The 19,099-nt window shown below is 45.8% G+C and overlaps 1 protein-coding gene across 1 annotated transcript in view; it reads right to left on the bottom strand.

Moving 5' to 3' along the window:
* The window catches only part of MYO7A (myosin VIIA), a 165,030-nt gene that overhangs the window by 119,136 nt on the left and 26,795 nt on the right, over positions 1-19,099 (bottom strand). Inside the window, exon 2 of the mRNA XM_059722674.1 lies at positions 12,061-12,118. Within this exon, the coding sequence (XP_059578657.1) occupies positions 12,061-12,078 (18 nt within the window). The 5' untranslated portion in view covers positions 12,079-12,118. The remainder of the gene's footprint in view (positions 1-12,060; positions 12,119-19,099) is intronic.

The raw sequence follows: 19,099 nt of genomic DNA, 5'->3' as shown, positions 1-19,099 counted from the left end.
AGGAGGCTCTGGCTTGGAGGAGTCCAGGCGAGCGTGAGGCTGCTTCCCTGGCACTGCTCCATTCACATCTCTGGACAGAGTTTCACTGGTCGGTGTCCACAGGCTCCCTCGACTGCTTCAGCGATCAGTGGCTGCTGGCCAGTGTGCTCTGTTCAGTGTCCCCTTATGATGCCCTAGTTATATGGGCAACTGGTGGCACTTTAGTCGGGGGGGGGCATGTGTCCCCCAAGCAACCAGTCAGTGACTGGGGGCGGGTCCTCAGGGGGGGTCCCCCCCATGGCCAATCTCGCTGACAGGGGAGGGGTCCCCCCATGGCCAATCTCAACAACTGGGGGCAGGGGTGGTCCCCCATGGCAAAACTCACCAAAGCTTCTGGAAGTGGCCGTGGTGCTACATCCTGTGCTCCTACTCCCCAGCACCTAAGCAGGGAGTGTGGCTAGTCAGGAGGTGCACCAGTGCTCTCCGGGGGTACACATGCACCCCCGTGCACCTCCTATGCATCACCACTGCCTAGTTATTTCCCTACGACCTCATCCCGGTCATGTTTTCTTTTTTGTTGTCCCAAGCAATTAGCTGGTGTCTCTCCAGTGGCCTCCCTTCTTAAGGGGGCTTATAGATTTTGTGATGGGCTGAGACCTATGACATCAGGGCGTATCAAACAGACCTGTCACACAGTCCCCATCCTTTTTTTGTTATGGACTTCCCATCCATGGCCCTACCAAGTCCCAGGACCTCCTGGTCAACCTCCTTCTGGCTCTGGCCAAGTTGGCCATCTATGGGACCAGGAAGGAGGCTCTGGCTGGGAGGAAACCGGGCAAGTGTGGGGCTGCTTTCCTGGTACTTCTCCGCTCACGTCTCCAAGAAGAGTTTCAATGGTCAGTGTCCACAGGCTCCCTTGACTCCTTTAGGGGGGCAGTGGGTGCTAGCCGGTGTGCTCTGCCTCCAAATCCATTTTTCTTAACCTATGACTTCACTGCCATTCCTGTTTTCTTTGTTGTTGTCCCAAGAAGTTAACTGATGTGTCCCCACTGGCCTCCCTTCTTAAAGGGGACTTACAGAATTTGTGAAGGGCTATGGCCCATGAACGTTTTTGGCACATCAAATAGGCCTGTCACACAGTCCTTGCCCCTTTTTTTTTGTTAGGCACTACCTGTCCATGGCCCCACTAAGCTCTGGGACCTTCTGGTCAACCACCTCCTGGCTCTGGACAAACTGGCCAGTGTTCTCTTCTCAGTATCCCTTTCCAGTTCCCTTGCTATTGGTGGTGATGCAGAAGGGGTGCAAGGGGGTGGACGTGCCCCCCCTGAGAGCACAGGTGCACCCCCTGTCAGGCTGCACTCCCTGTTCAGCTGATGGGCAGGGGGGACAGGAGGGAGCACCAGTGCCCCCCTGTGAGTGCCGGCTGAGGAGTGCGAGAGCCGGATGTAGATTGCAGCTGCTTCCAGAAGCACCGCAGCCACTTCCAGGAGTGCTGCAGCCACTTTCAGGAGCAGCACAGCCACTCACCAGTTGGTAAGTTTTGCTTCGGCAAGATTGGCCATGGGGGACCACCCCACTGACTGGTCACTGGGGGGGGTGGGGGGGAGGCATGTGCCCCCCCTGACTGAAGCGGCACCAGTCGCCCCTATTTATTAACATATGACCTCGCTCTCGTTCCTGTTTTCTCTTTAGTTTCCCCAACGCATCAGTTGATGTGTCCCCAGTGGCCTCCCTTTTTAAAGGAAGCTTATAGTTTTTTGTGATTAGCCAAAGCTCACAACCCCGTGACACATCAAATATACCTGTGATGCATGGTGGCAGACAGGGGATACTGAAAAGGAGAGTGAGCAGGCTATGACCAGGGTTAGGTCATAGCCTGGTCATAAGGGTTTTTCCCCTGTTCCTCTCCTACTTACCACCTCTAGCATTTAGGGTCTAGGAGGTTCTGATTCAGAAGCTGTATCCCTGACTTCCACGCTCAATAGCTCCTGATGCCCCTTTTCTCCAAGAATTTGTCCAATCCCCTTTTGAATATGGCTAAACTGTCAGCCCCCCACAACATTTTGTACAAATGAGTTCCGTACTTGAATGACACACTGCACGAAAAAGAGCTTCCTTTTGTTAGTTTTAAACTTGCTACCTACGACTTTCATTGTATGACCCCTAGTTCTTGTGGTTGTGAGAAACAGTAAATAATAAATCCCTTTTTACTTTCTCCTCACCATTTAGCATTTTGTAAACCCTTATCACGTCTCCCCTCAAGCATCTCTTTTCCAAACTGAATAGGCCCAGCCTTTTTAGTCTCTCCTCCTATGGAAGCCCCTCCATGCCACTAAGCTTCCTTGTTGCCTTCCTCTGGACTTGCATATCTTTTTTGAGGTGTGGGGACCAGAACTGGACATAGTATTCAAAGTGTGGCCACACCATGTATTTATGGCTCATGGCTTTAGGACAGCAGATGCTAGGTGCTTGGGATGATAGCAGTATTTTTTTCCATAGGCATTTTATTACCTAGCTGTCCATTAAGTGGATTTCATACAGTCTTCTAAAAGATTAAATATTGACTTCTATTGGAAATGGGGTATCACATTAGGTAGGCAGTTGATCTAATATAAGAAACTCCTGTGATGCTGTGCAAGTACTCTGTGCTCTACCTTTGTACAGCAGTGGGCACTGTGGGTCCTGGTCTGGGATAGGGGATTGTAGGTGCTGTCATAAAAATAATAATGAAACAAGTAATACAACACTATGTACTAGGTTACATGTTCCCGTGCTCAATGCCCCTCCACTGCAGCCTTTTTAGCTGAACAGAATCAGTCCATGAAAGGTGGGTCAAATTTCATTTTAGGAACACAAGACTAGAAGGGGACTCAGACATCCCATCCCATGTTTGGAGGCAATTAGTCACACAAAAAATTCCCCTAAATCACTTCTTCAACCCCCCACCCCCCTCCAATAAATTGGTGTTTGTTTACTACCAAGTATAAAGTTTCAGCTGTATCAAAACTTGCCGATAAAGTAATTTCAATAAGGTGATTCCAGTGCTTTGAATTAAATGACTTTGAAATGTTCCTTCCACAACAGTTCAGGATTTTGACTCTTCGTGTGACTTCAAGATAAAAACCAAAAATTAAGAAGTTGGATTTTCCTGTGGGAGGGAGATTCTGTTTTCAATCAGCTCTATTTAAAAGGAAAATATATTTTTCCCCTTTGTCTCCAAGCTACAGTGACCGTGTTCTACTTGGCAAAGCTAACAGATAGGAGTTTTCTTAGCTATTCATCGTCAAATATTCAGGATTTTGCAATATTCAGGAAATTTTAAGAATTGCTTTATTTTTTAATGAAACCTTTCACTGGTACACATTTTCAAAGCAAATGTCAGGCATTTCCACAGTCCCTCTATGGAGTTCTGGAAGCATTTCAGGGTTTGCTGGGTTGTGAATTTGACATGTATTTGCCATTGAGGATGCACTATAACATAGAGTAATGTCGGTAGACATCAAACAGCAGCTTTTTTCCATCATCACTCACCATGAAGTAATTAAAATACACACACAACCAGCCACTAGCCTGGCTCATTGTAAAAAGGGACATTTAAGCTGGTGAGACAGCCACAAGATAGTGGCTAAACTAACAGAACTAAAATAAGGAGAACTGATTTTCTGTTGCTCTGCCCCTTGCATCAATGGAAAACAAGTATAAAATATAATCACATGACAACAGCCGTGTTTTGCATTCACTTAGCACTGTGCAGACAAACACACAAAATACAAGGTAACAGACAGGGCTGGAAGGGATGTCCTGAGTCAGAGCGTCCAGTCCCCAGCTATCACAAGCACCATATCCCATAGACCTCTTTGTCTCAAGTTCCATCTACATTTTAGATGTCCTCGCTCCTGGGAGTGGAAAGCTGTTCCAGGGACCATCAGGCTCCTGAAGCCCATCCCTATCATTAACTCTCTGGTGAGGAACAGACATTTGAACCTCCCACTATACACCCAACTTCCTTTGTCTGTACAGCTAGGAATGCTTCCAACCTTTGTGAAATATGGTTCAAAGCACCTGTATGGCTAAGGACAGAAATTACACATAATGGAGTGTAAGTGATGGGAAAGCGGGTCAAATCTGTAACACAACAGAAGTTCAGTGCACACAAACTGCTTTCAAAATGGCTGAAACCAGTTTAAGATAAGCCGGGATGGATATGGTATCAGACTTAACTGATTTAGGTTAAACTGGTTTATTGCACTTCTGTCCCAGATCCCTTCCAGATGCAAGGTAACTCACAGTCCCCTAGCATCCCAGGATGCTTTGCATCTTTCTCACAACCCCCCGACCCCACTTGCAGGGTGGGCAGGCTAGCCTTGGTCCAAGCTGTCTGCTCCAGCCAAGCAGGGAAGCGTGCTCTAGTGCCCACCACAGCTTCTGGCATAGGCCACTGCAGGCACATGGCTACATTTCCAGAATCAAAAGTGAATGCATGTTCACTTGCTTATTAGTTCAATCTGTGCAGCTTAAACTAACCTGCAAAGATTGAATTGATTCAGCCTTGGGCTTTTGGCCCATCTGTACATAACCTAGAAGACATAAGTCAGTGAGTTTTAACCAAAACATGAGCCAAGCCTCAAATGGAAATACATAGTTGTCACCTTTCTGAGTTCTCTGCAACCGAAAAACAGATCTATCTTTTTCTGTAGGCAAAAAAGTGTGAAAACTGAGAGCTGGGATTTTCCGAGGGAAGCCTTGAGTTTAACCAGGGTGTGCCTTGAATCTAAAAATGTTAAGAACCATTGACCTAAGTTGGGGTGAGGTGTCGGAGTAGTTAATATGTCTTGCTAACAGTTCCTAGTTGTGAATTCCAGCATGACTTTGGATTTGGGCCAAAGGTTGCCCCCGGTTCACCCAGCTGCAAATGGGTACTGTGTTTTTGAGCTGGAGAGTGAGGGGAAGCCAGATGTGGTGCTGGGCACATCAGTCTCTTGCAGGCTGCTGGCTATAAAAAGGGGTGCACCTTAACCCATAGCTTTATGGGCCACAAAGCTCAGCAAGGTCCTTGACCCCCAGGCTGGTTGTGATTAGGATGACAGGACATAACCTCTAGTTGTGAGAGAGATGGTTCAGAGCTGTGAGCAGTCTGAGCTAATGAGGAAGAAGGAGCAGGATTACTGACTTTCTGTCCTGCCGCAACAAAGGAGGTATTGACACAGCTGGGGCTGTTTGCCTCCATGCCAGCTTTGCCCAAGACACCAGGTGCTATACTATGGTCCTGGGAGATACCATAGGTATCAGAGGCCTTTTCTTTTCAGAATCCTTATGCAAACAGATGCCAGATTTCAGCACGTTGTCGGGGGCTGACAGCATGAGAGAAAGAGGAAGGATGGTTAGTGGTACCTGGAAGACCAAAATTTCTACTCTGTTTTGCCAGACACTTGAAGTGACCCTGAGCCAGATGCTGAGCCTCTGTACCCTCAGCCTGTAAAAGAGCAGCATCATCTACCCGCACAGGACAGATAAATCTGTAAAAGATTCTGGGGCCCTCAGACCCCTGGTGAAGGGAAGCATATGAGGACTTAGACTATTGCACATATAGAAGTGTCTCAAGCTGGCAGATCTATTCTCATCACCCCTATTAAAAGAGTGCCTCTGAAGGGCCCATTGCATTCGGTACTGCACAAACACTCGTTCAAAACAGCCTGTGGCCATGGATCAAAAAAGAATAAAGGATCTCACAGGCCAATATTTCCTGGAGGGTAACCTATCAAAAACCAAGAGTGTGAGTATTACAGACAAGTCTACAAAAGAAAGCAGGATGCATTCAAGCTTGGGCGAAGCCTACTCCCTGCATCTTCAGCATGCTTTGTGCAATTCATGTTCCTTGGCCAAAACACTGCAAGAATCCCAGTCAGAACATCTCCCTTGCCGGCAGCTGCTTTCTCTGCACACAGCTACCGTGGCGCTTTAATTGCCCCATAAATTTGATTGAAGGGATTTGTGGCCGAGTGCTGTTAAAATGCCACACGTCTTGAGCACCGCAGCTAATGAATAGCTCCCAACGATTCACGTTTCAATCTATATGCAAATGTGCCCTCTGGTTGGCTCATGGTGGACTTTTCATTGCCATGTTATTGCTATCCGGGGATGCCTCAGACTCGTAGATCACACAGGTACAAGACAGAAAATGGGAGAAGACTTAAATTATTTAGCATTTATGAGGAAAAGAATATAAACAGTGGGCTTGTGTTTGGGCTTTTGGAATACCACGGTCACAAATCAGCCCTGGGAAGGCCTATAATAATGCGTGATATTTTTTTCCCCCCTCCCTGCTATCAAAACATATGCAACACTCCATCTTTTAGAGATGCAAAGCTGAATGCACATTATCCAGTATTATCCAGGAACAGCACAGTTCACATCAGCTGTGCATGAAAATGGAGACTGGTTAATCAGGCTTGGGGATGCCTATGAACAGGCTGTGAGACTTCGCTGTAGGTCTCTCTCATTTCATTCTCATTAGGAACAGAGGATGAGAAGAGACTTGGGTTAAGGAGGTTTAGTCCCTCTACCTAGACAGATGCCTTTCATCCATGAAGCTCCCTGTATCCCTCTTATCTGGAAACTGCATACAATTCTGGTCAAGAGATAAATTCAAATTGGGATGGGTGCAAAGAAGGGCTGTCATGATGAGCAGGGAGTGGGGAGCTTATCTTATGAGAGGAGAGCAGCCTGGAAAAATATAGGCTGAAACAGGACAGGACTGCCCTTGCTGAGCACATGGTGGGGGTTTAACACCAGCAAGGGAGAAGAGCTATTTTAGCAGAAGGACAGTGATCACAAAAGAACAACTGTGTATGAAATGACCTAGAATCATTTTAAACTTTTCAAAGGATGGATAAAGGTAAAAAGAAGAGCACAGGAATAATTTGAAGTATGTATGTATACACGCAGTGATGATAATAGCGAAGAGAGACAATGGCATATTGGGTTGTATTAACAAAAGTGTCCTTTGCAAATTGAAGTGGATTGGGGTTTCAGGCTTTAACCCAGAGGACCATCTTGGGTTTAACACTGCACATGTTCAGGGAACAAGGGCATGGATTGGTGCAAGCTTCAGCGCTGCATCAGGTCTGACTTTGCTGTCATGCAGTCAGCATTTCTCACTCCCGCAGGACGATCAATCCTGTTGTTTTTTCCTGCCTCACACCATCACCACCACCAAATGTGTATTTCTTTGGACTGTGCTAGTTCAGCAAAAGACCAGGAATTAAATGGCATCTGGAGCGTTATAGTTTATGTATCTATTAAAAACCCTGTGAATGAATAAGATACTGTCAAAGGAAATTAAAAGTCTGATAGTTAACAAGTTACAACAATCCTGTGTATGTATCCACCAATTAGTCTGGCCCTACAGGCAGAGGAACTCCTGATGCAAGATGGCTGCAGAGAGGGACTGACTGTTGCTCAGGCTGTCCCCAAGAGATGCAGGTAGAGAGCTAAAGGGGACTTGTTGGGAACTTGAAGGGAAGTTACTGACCGGGGGGGGGGGGGGGGGGGGGGGGGGGGAGGGGGGGGGGAGAGTTGTAGACTTTTGAGTTTAAAGTAGCGGCTTGCCTTTTTTATTCTAGTTTATATCAGAGGACCAGGTGTGGCTGACAAGGGGAGGAAAGGAGGCCACAGGGGTGCCAGAGGGGCACATGAGGTTTGAGCCCTGCTGGAGCAAAGGCACAGGTGGCCTGAGGCTGAGAGCTGGAGCCAGAGCCCAGAGCGGGCAATGTAGGCAGCCAGGGGGTATCAAGAGACTGAGACTGAAAGGCAAGGCAAGGCCAGAGCCAGTGGGCCTAAGCCACTGGTCTACAGCCAGAGTAACCTACAGACTAAGGCTAAGGAGGCCAAAGCCTGTACAAGGGAGTGACTGGCAAATAAGTGGCATCTGTGAGGCATGGGCATGGCCACAAATAGCTCTTAAAGCAACTGGTGCCCTGGGGCACAGATGGGGCCAGAAGGGCCCGACTTAGTATTTGAGAGGTAGGACTGCCATCAGCTGGGTCTAAGAGGGACCTTCTGGCCAAAGAACAAATGAAGGCTTGCTCTGAGACTTTGGAGCAGCCTCCCTTTTGTACAATCAAATTATTCCATCAAGGTATGGCAGGAGAGACAATATGTAAGTTATCCAAGGAATGGGGCAGGAGTCATGTGACCACCAGGAGGCATCACAGCCACTCTTGGGGCCTGGTTCTGTCACTATAACACAGCCTGGAATAAAGGTAGAATGAAAGAAAAAGTTCCTTCCTTGGACCCTTCCTAAGGAACTGGGCAGCAGCAGTGAGGGAGCCCCGCCTGTTCCTTGCCCTGCTCCCTGTGCAGATTTGACTTTCATTTTTGCTAGTAACTGGCAGAAATTGCTCTTACTGTATTTCACACGTAATGTGCATTGCAAGTCTCAGCAGCTGTTTTTTTAATGGGAGAGGGCACGCATGTGTTGTATGTAAGAAAATATGGTATTTCCAGATCAAGAAATGTACTGCTCTCATACTAAATTTGCAAACATCAAGGAAGAGTTGCAGATGTTCTGTGGAGCCAAGCTAGCTCATCAGCTTAGCCTGCCAAGAATTTAAAAGGCCCTGCTCTTTGATAGTTTTCTCCACTGGATACCAAGAAAGTTGCCATGACCAATTTGCCAGTGACTAAAGCTGACAAGTTTGGCTCCCAGACATGCCTCTGCTGTGGAACAATATTTGCTTTTCTTCTAACTTATTTGAGTGGAAGGTACTGAGAACGGCATGCCTTGTACATTTTGTGCTCCTGACTCAGAGCTGCATGCTCCCAACTTGCACTTTGGTCCCATGTACCATTCCCCAAAGACGGATCCAACAAGACATTTCCATAAGTCTATTTCTAATGTATAGTACTTTTGAATTTGAGTAACTACTTGATCTACACCCATGAAGGGAATCATGTCACCAATATCATAGGAACTAAACAAATTCTGACACCATTTGAGGGTCGAGCTTTGTCTTTTTTTGGCGTACGTGTATTTAAGCCATGGATGAGGGTTCTTTCAAGGAAGGGAAATGAAAAGATAAGCTGGCAGGAACAAGGGTTGGAAAAAAGAAATGTTAAATCGCTAGAGTTTTTCAAAGAATGGCATGGGTGTGTTCCTAAAGCCTTTGATTGAACTCAATTGTTGACACTATCTTTCTTCTTGCTGGCAAATAAACTCCATTCCAAAGCCAGCAGCTCCCTGGAGCACACATTGTGCAGATATAAGTCACAGAGCAGACCCTTAGCTGGTATGAACTGGAATAGCTCTACTGACATCAAAGGAGCTTCAGCCATTTATACCAGCTGGGGATCTGGCCCCACGAATTTAAAACAGAAGGCTCCTGGCTCACACTCCCAGCATCACCTTAGCTTATCACAGAGAAGATTGACTTTTGATCTTTTATAAGTAAAATACAAGAAAAGGACAGTTTCTTTGAGTGTCTAGATGAGTACAGTGTCCGACTTGGTGGTTAGAGAAACCCTTGTTTTTGGGTTGCAGAAGTGGAGGAAGAGTTTATATTTCAGTCTGTTGTGGAATGAGATGAAAACATAGTATTTTCCAGCCACCTGGAATAGATGTTTCCTGAAAAAAAATTGGAAAGAAAAAATAAAACGTCCCACATTTTGTGTGGAAATTCTCTTTGTTTTTGACAAAAGCGAGAATAAAGACACTGTAAATTTCTGAAAATCAGTTTCAGTATTTTGACTGAATTATGGAAAATGTAGAGCAAAGCTGTCAACAAAATGGTATTTGGAAGAAGGCTGTTCGTCATGTTAGAAAGCGTGACCGCATTTCTGACTCTTGAATTCCTTTTTCCTGAATTCCCTATTCATTTTGGACGCTGCTTCTTTAAAATTTAAGAATTTTGCCCGAAAGACTACTAAATAAAAACTGAGGGAGGACTTTGGCTCTTTGTTTTTTTAAGCAATCTTAAACATTGATCCCTCACTGCTTTATGACAGCCCTTTAAGTGAATGGGATCTTTTATAAAGGATGTATATGGGATCAATCAATGGGACTTTAAAAGAATTATCAGAGATTTTCTAGGTTTGTCATATACACTCATGATGGTATTTGAACCATGGGATGATATTACTTTGTTGGTTACTGTGTTGTAAGGCTTGTTCCCCTGCATTCCAATATTAATTCTGGAAAACAGCTATGGTTTCAATTCCACTGAAGCATCCTAGAAATTCATCCTCTGGGTTTCAGACCAGCGGCTGGAATTGCCACTGTTTTGCTCCAGTTCCACATCGCTGCAACACCACATGAGCAGAGGCAGATCTTGAAGTGCCAGCCCAGGTTTTACAGCACACCTTGATCTAAAAAGTCCGACCTAGGTTTCATACAACACCTACTGCCTCCTAGGACAGACACCGAGGGGCTTCTACAAGTGCAAGTCAACACGGATCCAAAATCTGGATTCAGATAATACTCTGGAGTGAATTCTTGGGCTGGACTGATGGGTACCTAGTATAAGGGCCACAAAAGTCGGTGGCCATTAGCTGCCTCTGACCTAGCAGATGAGTGGCAGTTCAGTCTTGAAGAACAAAGAGCAGCCCTGGGGCTGCTATAATTTGATTCCTGGAATCTTTTTTGATAGCCAGCGATTGCTGGACATTGATCCAACCATGTCACTTTTACTCAGCCACAGCCCTTGTGACACCGAACCATAGGAGGACTTCCCCATCCTTGACCAGCACGTAAAGGCTGCTGGACACCACTGGAGAATCACAAAGCAGAGTTACTAGTGTGCTAGAGATATGGGGCACTACATAATCCTGAGCTCACTGTGGCAGCATAAACGCTCCTCTAGAATGACTGTATACATTTCCGCCAATACATGCAAACAGATGGTCGCAAAAGCCTTTCAATGAGACAGTCTGCAGCAACAAAAAAACCAGGAATATTCCAATCTGAAACACGCTGATTTTGCACGTCAACAGCTTGGGTGACTGTTCTTATTTCCGCTGCCACTTTCCTGGGCCTCACAAATAAATCAGTCAAAGGCAAGTTTGCAATATGTGCTCCGCATGATTTATGCCGATGAAAGGAGAAATGAATCCCTTATCTAATCTACCGAGGCACAGTCTGCTTTTCTCGTGCCTGATGCTGTTGGGAGCTCAATGCGATGCTGTCAGGCACTTGAGCGCTCCATTTGATCTTCGGTGTACCTGACAAGCCAATTCTAGACACAGCTGATCAAAAGCTTCAAGTGGTGCTCTTGATGACAAGGGTGAGAAGGTTGCTCCCCATGGTCACCTGGTTAAGTGTTAAGCTACCACAGTACTTACTGCTCTGCCCCGGTCCTGCAGAAGTACGTCCTTTTCTGGGCCAGGGTCCAAGTGTATTGAAATGCTCATCTTCTGAAGGCCAAAACACATGCTGAAGAGTTTGCCCGGGGCAGAGGGGACCTTGCAGGGCTATATCCCAACTAAGAGCAGTCCAGCAGCCTTTGCATTAGAAAGCAGCTTGGAGCGCTTATACACGTTATGCGTTGCTTCGATACACGTCACGAAATGGCGCCAAACGTCTCCATTTCGCTAGGTTAGTCATGTGTGAAAATACACGTTGACGTCCTTTTATTGCGGTAGATTTTGATTTATCATGGTAAATTAGACCAATTCTTTAGTTCTCTTAGTATGCCCCATTAGACACAACCAAAGCAGAACTGAATCCCCAGGCAAGTGCGAATCAGAGTCAATCCCGGGCTTGATTATTTCTCCAAAGAAAGGCTGTGCTCTTTTCTTTGCATAGCAAACATCTGCCCCCACCTTCCCCACCCACCCTCATCTGGCTCTGGACAAGCAACGTAAGTAGAGCATCATGCGAGGTTAATCCAGGCTACACAGAGTGATGATTTCCTCTAAGCCAATCAAGGACTAAGGCTATTGGGTACAAGATGTGAATCTTTCAACTGGTCACTCCAAAAGAAACGAAATGGGATAAAACTTGCCTGGCCTCACAACAGACCTTTCATCAGCCAACAAGGCAATGCCCACGAATTAGCAACTCTCAAGTCTGAGGAACGTCCGGCTTACCTGTCGTAGAATGACCATGTTTCCTATGCAAACACATCAGCAATCACCGCTCATGGACCTAAAACAGAGAAGAAAATTGAGCGTCAAATAAATTGACAAAGTTCCCGCCTCAGTGGTGCCTGGTTTACAAGCCATAACCTTTCGAAGGTGGGGCCCGGGAGCAGTTACAAACAGGAGATATGGCTGTAGAATTAATGGCTTTATACCATTAGGTCCAGATAGCAAGCGCTAATCCCCAAATATATCCACGTTAATACCCATACGCTGATGAATTAGATGAGCCAGTTCCCAGGAGTGATTAGTGCACGTTCTTTGCTCAGTCTTCCTTTTTTTGTTTTTTTGGTTTTTTGCAAGAAGCGCAAACTGACCATGTGCAAACCAACTCGCAGGAAGTCAGCCAATGAACAGCCTAGCAAAGAGAGCATGATGATGAACTGTTATTTGTTTAAATGGGATCCTGCTCTGTGTATAAACGAGTGGAGGAATCCTGCTCTCAGACAACTTCCAAGCAAGGCTGAAAAATTATCAACCAGCCCCATGGAAACTGTTTTGCAGAGAAAAAATGTTTTCAGTTGCATTAAGATTTGTGCCAGAGTGTCTGCTTTCTTTAGAAAAGGCTGAGTCTGCTGAAAAACCGAACAACTGATAACCAACATTTTTCATTTGGACTGGTAAGGAACCCTCTGCTATCAGAAATGTGTTCCTCTGTATAGACCTGAATGAAATCTTAATAAGGCAAGTAGACTGAATTTCTTTTAGGCTGGTTTTTCCAGACCTCAGATCAAACCCTTTCCAATTGGCCAATATCCTTTTAAAAGAGCGGCCGCAGTCATTTATCCCTGTTAACACTTGGAGCCTGCACCGAGGTCTATGAAAGGCTGAAACCTTCAAGGCAAAATGCTCGAAGCCCAGTGGGGCCCTTACAAAGCTCCTCCTACTTCAATAGATAAATAGCTATTCACAGCTCAGTCTATAGGCATGTAGGAAGTGTCTCTCAGCCCAGCAAGAGCATTAAAATACACTTAATGCCCAGTGTTGAGGTTTCATTGAGATGTGCTCAGTATAAGCACCCAGGAAGCAGCGGCATGTGACGCCTTAAACATCCCGGACTAAAAGGGACCAAAGGGGCTATTTCAATTCCCTTTGCAACATGGAGAAATTATTGTATTTTCTTGCATACAGAACATACCCTTCTTCCAAAAATCAGCTGCTGGAAATTGAAGTGCATGTTATAAGCAAGACAATATGGTAATCACAGTTTCTGCAGCATAAGCCTTTTCTGGGGGTGGGGAGGGGGTGGTGGTAATGCTGCACGTGCTCCCTAGGCAGCAGCACAATGAACACACTGGGCTCCCTTGCTGCTGCTACTCAGTTACTTGCTGTACGTACCCATTTTTTCAAGGAAAACACTTTGTCTTCATGGTGCTCTTCATAAACAAGGTGCATTTAGGGGCCTGTTGTACTTGAAAAAATACAGTGCGTCTCTCCTAACCGCACCGCTTGTGCCGGCACTAGATAGCTAAAGATATCTAGATGTTTCCTGGCTGGAAAGTCTCAATCTTCTATCAATAGTTACACTGATCACCAAATTGGGAGTCCCTGCATCAGACTGGCGAGGGCTGTGAGGAATTTTGCCGCCCCCTTTAGGGTGCAGCATTGTCTCTTCCAGTGATCCTCTAGGCATAGCCAACTAATCCCCTATCATTGCAGTGGTAGGGTATTGGAAGTGACCTAGTCCCTCCTGCTTTTACCCAAGGCATGCCATAGAAGTTGGCACCTATTACCCAGAGAGGTTGTGAAATCTCCATCCTTGGAGGTTTAAGACCTGCCTGGCTAGACAAAACTTTGGCTGGGATGATATAGTTGGGGATGGTGCTGCTTTTCAGCAGGGAGTTGGACTAGATGATCTCCTGAAGTCACTTCCAACCCTCATTTTCCATGATCCTATGGGCCTGATGCAATTGCATCCGGTGCACTAAACTGGGATGTTAGTGGCAATTCAGGAGTGTCAGCCAGAAGCAAGAAAAGGGGGCTGCTGGCTTGGAAATGGCAGCCAACCTTCAGACTTAGCTCTGTTAATTGGCCCACCTTACCTGAGAAGTTGCAGGCACCTATTGTAAGTTGCTTCTGGTCTTCCCCCCTGTAGTTGCGCATAAGATTTGAAGTGGGGATTTTGAGGAATTGTTAAACAGTTGCTTGCAAACATAAGAGATTGGGCTTGATGGCTCCAGGAAGCCCCTTCCAGTCTTACTTCCTATATCTATCACCCATTGAAGGCAGTGGGAGCCGGGCATCTAAATGTCTTTCAAAGTCTGTTCCCTGAAGGAACTAGCTGGCAGATAAGGTGAGTGTTAGGGCTCCTTTGCAACATCCAGATTTGAGGCTGCAGTTGTGGTCTTTAAATGCAGTTCATCTGCTTTAAGAAAGACTGGGCTGGTTTCATTGCCAGCAGACTGATTGTGCATCATTGTTCATGCGACAATAATTGCATGTAGGGTGCAACCTAGGAATTGCACATATCTGAATAGAGCTGATGGGGTAAGGATAATGCCATTCAAGAAACAGGAGAATGCGAGGAAGTCCACTGGTAGAGGCATTTTCTTACCAGTTTCCACTGGGTACAGCTAAAAGTAATTAGAAATAGTCCAAGGAGAGAAGCAAAAATGATCAAAGGTTTTGAAAACATTATTTTGAGGACATATTGAAAGCACCAGTAAAAGAAGAGAAAGCTTGGGGGTGGAGGTTCATAACAGTCCTTCACTGTGTTATAAAGAGGATAGCAATCAATTATTCTCGCCTGCCGCTGGGGGAAGGGCAAGAGATTGGATTGATTTAAAAGAAAAAATATTTAAATGAGATAATAGGATGAGCTTTTCAACTATAAATCAGAAAACCCCTGCATCAGGCTACCTAGATATGTGGAAATGCCTTTACTGGAGGTTCCCAAGAATGAGTTAGACAATATCTATCTATGTCTGAACCTGCCTCAGTGTGGGTGGTTGGACCGGTCCTTTCCAGCTCTACATTTCTAATATTCAGCAATTCTGGAAGGCCATGCCATGCCCTAGCTAACCAGATTAGGAGCCAGAAGGCTTGGCTCTATCTAGTCCTGGATCTGTCACTGACCTGGTATGGACAAGCCTCAATGCCTCGTTTCCTTATCCATAAAGTGAGCATCATTATTTCTACACGATGGTTATAGTCAATACTCGAAGGGAAAGGCTCAACATCATTACTTCTTGGCATGTTAGCTAGGCAGGTGGGTTGAATTATCTAGTATTATTTTGTGGCAGTGCACCCCTGCTTATTGCTAGTAATCCCTGTGCGGCGTTTCTCTCACACTGCAGATGAGACACTGCATGAGAGGTATAAGAAGTAAGTGTAGCAGGTTCAGAGTTATTGCTTAGCTCATAAAGTCTTTAAACATAATACAGTCCTTTATCCCCAGGGCACACTTGTCCCTCAGGCATCTTCCTACATCAGTCACTCCTCAAATGTTAACATAGTTAACACCATCAAGGTCCGAGTCCTCTGCAGAAGGTGCCTCTGGCTTACTGCTGCCGCTTCCTCACTGCAATCTTTCCTCTTGGGCTGGCTGTGACTTACATCTCTGTCATGATGCTGCTGTTCCCAGTCTTACAACCCCTGGGTCTCTCCCCAGACCCTGAGAGTCCCATATCCAGTATTGTAGCCACTGGCCAGGCCACTCTGTCTCACCTTCGGTCTGCCTGTCTCCCCAGCTTCTCCTCCCTGGGAGCCTTTTAACTTCCTGTGGCCACTAATTATCTCTCTCAACTGGCCCAGTCCTGCCGAGCAGCCTGTACTCAGCATTACTGCCCATAATGCCTCTGGCTCCAATGGTCTGCTAAAACCTGCTATAGTAACAGTGTCCAGAACATCTGTAGATTTACAGAAGCAGATCTCAGCAATGTCCCTTTGTCCTCTCATCTTTCCAAGGCGGATAACAAATGAGTCCCATGAAGTTTACTCTGACATCTTCCAGATGGCAAGGCACAATGAGATCCCACCTGCTCCATGTGATCTGTGGTGCTTTGCGAATGACTTGGAACCAGACTCGTAAAGATATGTTGGTGTCTAACTCCCTTGAATTTCAATAGGAGTTAGGAGCCTAACTACCTTTAAATTTCTGGCCCTCTGTGCTTTTATCCCATTGTCTCTGGTCAAAAATTCCTCTTTTCTACCATGCTCTAAAGTCACTTGTTAGCTGTATTGCAACAGTGTTTTGTGAATAGGGTGGCCAACATAGAGGACAGTCTGGTTGTCCTCTGTTGATACAAAACCAGATGCCTTTATGTCCTCTATTTTTCTCTTGAAATAGAGGACATAAAGGCGTCCAATTTTGTATCAGAGGACAGAGGACAACCGGACTTTGCTCTATGATGGCCATCTTATTTGTGAATGTAGGGTAGTGATTCTCAACCAGGATGCCATGGTATTCTGGGTTGCTTTCGGGTGCCATGCAAATGTTAAGACTGGTAAGTGTGCAAACATGATTCACAAGATAAATTCAGAGATTTCAAACAGGAAGCCAGTGTCAAAACCATTCTGACTTGTGGGCTGAATTCTTTACAACACAAGAGCTGCTCCATTATCTTTCTGTAGCCAGAAATTAAATGAAAACTAAGAACTGACATTTTTGAGGGGGGCCTTGAGTCGAAAAAAGTTTGAGAGCCACTGACAAAGGCCTAATTTTCAGGACTAGGAAAAGACCTGAGAAGAGACAGGCGGAGAACCGTGTGGACTCCCCTTTCTAGTCCTCCCTGGGGAAAATGTAGGAAGAAGCGGGGCTGAATTTTCAACCTAGCAGTATTAGGCACCCATCAGTCCTTCTGGATCGTGGTGCATGTGTGAGAAGTAACTGGGACCTAGGCAGGAGCATGGAAGAGTGGAGGCTGCCAACACCTTCCATCCCTACTTTAGACCACTGAGACAGACTCCAAAAGCCAGACCAAGTCTGGACATTCAATACTTTGAAGGCTGTAGTTATATGTCAGGGGTGGGAAAAATGCAGCCAGTGGGCCTGATACGGCCCACCAGGCCGTTCTACCCAGCCTGCGGGGCCCCTAAAAAATTTAGAAAATTAATATTTATCTGCCCCTGGCTGCCTGTCATGTGGCCCTCGATGGCTTACCAAAACTCAGTAAGCAGCCTTCTGCCTGAAATAATTGCCCGCCCCTGTTATATGTGCATCTGGGAACTGAACCCAGGTTGCCTGCATAGGGTATTTGTCCCGTCTAAGCCTGAACACCTTGTGAAGCTGGCCGCTGCTGTATTCATCTAGGTCTAACTGCAACTAGAGAGTTACAGTGAGAACAACATTCAAGCATCTTGATTTATTGGTAATTGGTGAGGTGTTGTCAGTTGGCTACAAAGACAGAGGTTTCTTAATTGTCCCCAGAAGTGCTTGGCATGATTCATAGACGTCAGGGGCTGGAAGGGACCTTACAAGATCATTGGGTCCAAACCCCCCTGCACTTGGGCAGAAAGACTGCTGGGGCAAGATGACCCCAGCCAGGGAAGATGAGGAACTAGACAGACAGTTCACCAACAGGTTGGTGGTCCATCCACAGCTCTTGTATGCAGATTAAATGGAGAAGTTGTGAAGGGAGGAAATGATTCACCCTTGCCTCCTAATACTTCCATTTACACCACAGCAAGCTTAGGGCAAACATGCTACTGCCAATATACATGAAAAGGAGAATCTGGACTTGGTATTAGCATAATATACCTACTTTGTCTGCATGCCCATGACCACCCTGAGTGATTGGCAGAGGTCATAGGGTTCGCCCAACCACTAAGACTTAACTAATTTCTCAACCTCCGGGTCAAGCAGGGGGCAGGTTATAGAGGCTTGCTCAGAAGTGGACTCTGCCCAAACTGAACTTGTTTTCTGCCCTGCCTTCTCCAGGACAGGTAACTTGGCAGCTTGCACCAGTACAAAGGTCTTGCAAATGTTGGGGACTGAAAAATGTGTCTCTGAGGACAAAGTTATTTGTTACATGTTCCTGACTGGTCTGATTCTCTGGTGCGCTCATGTTCCTTTGCCATCCCTTTGATATTTTTAGTGGACCATTATCCCTTATGGCAGGATTTGCAAAGGCTGCTACCACTCATTCATATAGGCAAGGGCAAAGGCTGCCACCGAGACTTTCAAGCCAAGCTGGATTGAAGCTTGACAGTGGAGCATATCTACTTTACTAAATCCTAAGGGATTTCAGACTCGTTAGCAACCAAAACCAACCAGAGCTGTACTGCAGATAAAGAAAACTCAGAAAATATAGACAAGGATATTCACACAGGTTTTTTGTTTTTTTTTTAAACTTTAATCTGCCTTGGCTGGCACTATTCAGTGCTGTCTGCCCATCATGAGCTGATTTCAATCACATGGCTGGCCGTACTTTATCTGGACCCCCTCCAGTGAACTAATTCTCAATAGCACTTGCTAATTAACCACTGGTTAGGAGGAATTCTGGTCTTCGTGCTAAGTGCAAATTCTATTCCATTCCCCCTGAAGGTCCTAGCTTCAACTAATTTTCCATCTGCAAATTTATTTTAAAAAGATAATTATCTTCAGGAGAAGTTGCATTGACAGGCAGTGGCATTTACTGGCAACCTAACCTATGAACCTAGAGAACACCCTTGATGTTCGACATTTTTGATTAACTAGTAAGCTATGAGTGATCAACAGGGATAGATATTTGTTCACCAGCTTAGATCTACTTCACTTGACTGGTGCACGGCAAATCCAGCAGTCCTCTTTAAAATGCACCACGTTGGCACAGAGATGAATGGCACTGATACTCTCTGGAAAATACCATGCTCGCTCGCTGTCCTTAGAAGGAGCAGTTTGATTTGGCATAGGGATTTTCTCAGGGGATTTTAGTGTTCGCCTGATATAAACTGAGTCTAAGGGGTCAGCTCTGCATCACTGAAATCAAATGTCTTTGACTTAATAAAAACAGGTTTAGGTTCAAGAGACCTAGCCATGGGTCTTGAACAGAGTTACTTCCAGCTGTGT

This window comes from Alligator mississippiensis, chromosome 1 (assembly GCF_030867095.1).
Source record: "Alligator mississippiensis isolate rAllMis1 chromosome 1, rAllMis1, whole genome shotgun sequence".
Lineage (NCBI taxonomy): Eukaryota > Metazoa > Chordata > Crocodylia > Alligatoridae > Alligator > Alligator mississippiensis.
This window is presented reverse-complemented; position numbering and strand designations above follow the sequence as displayed.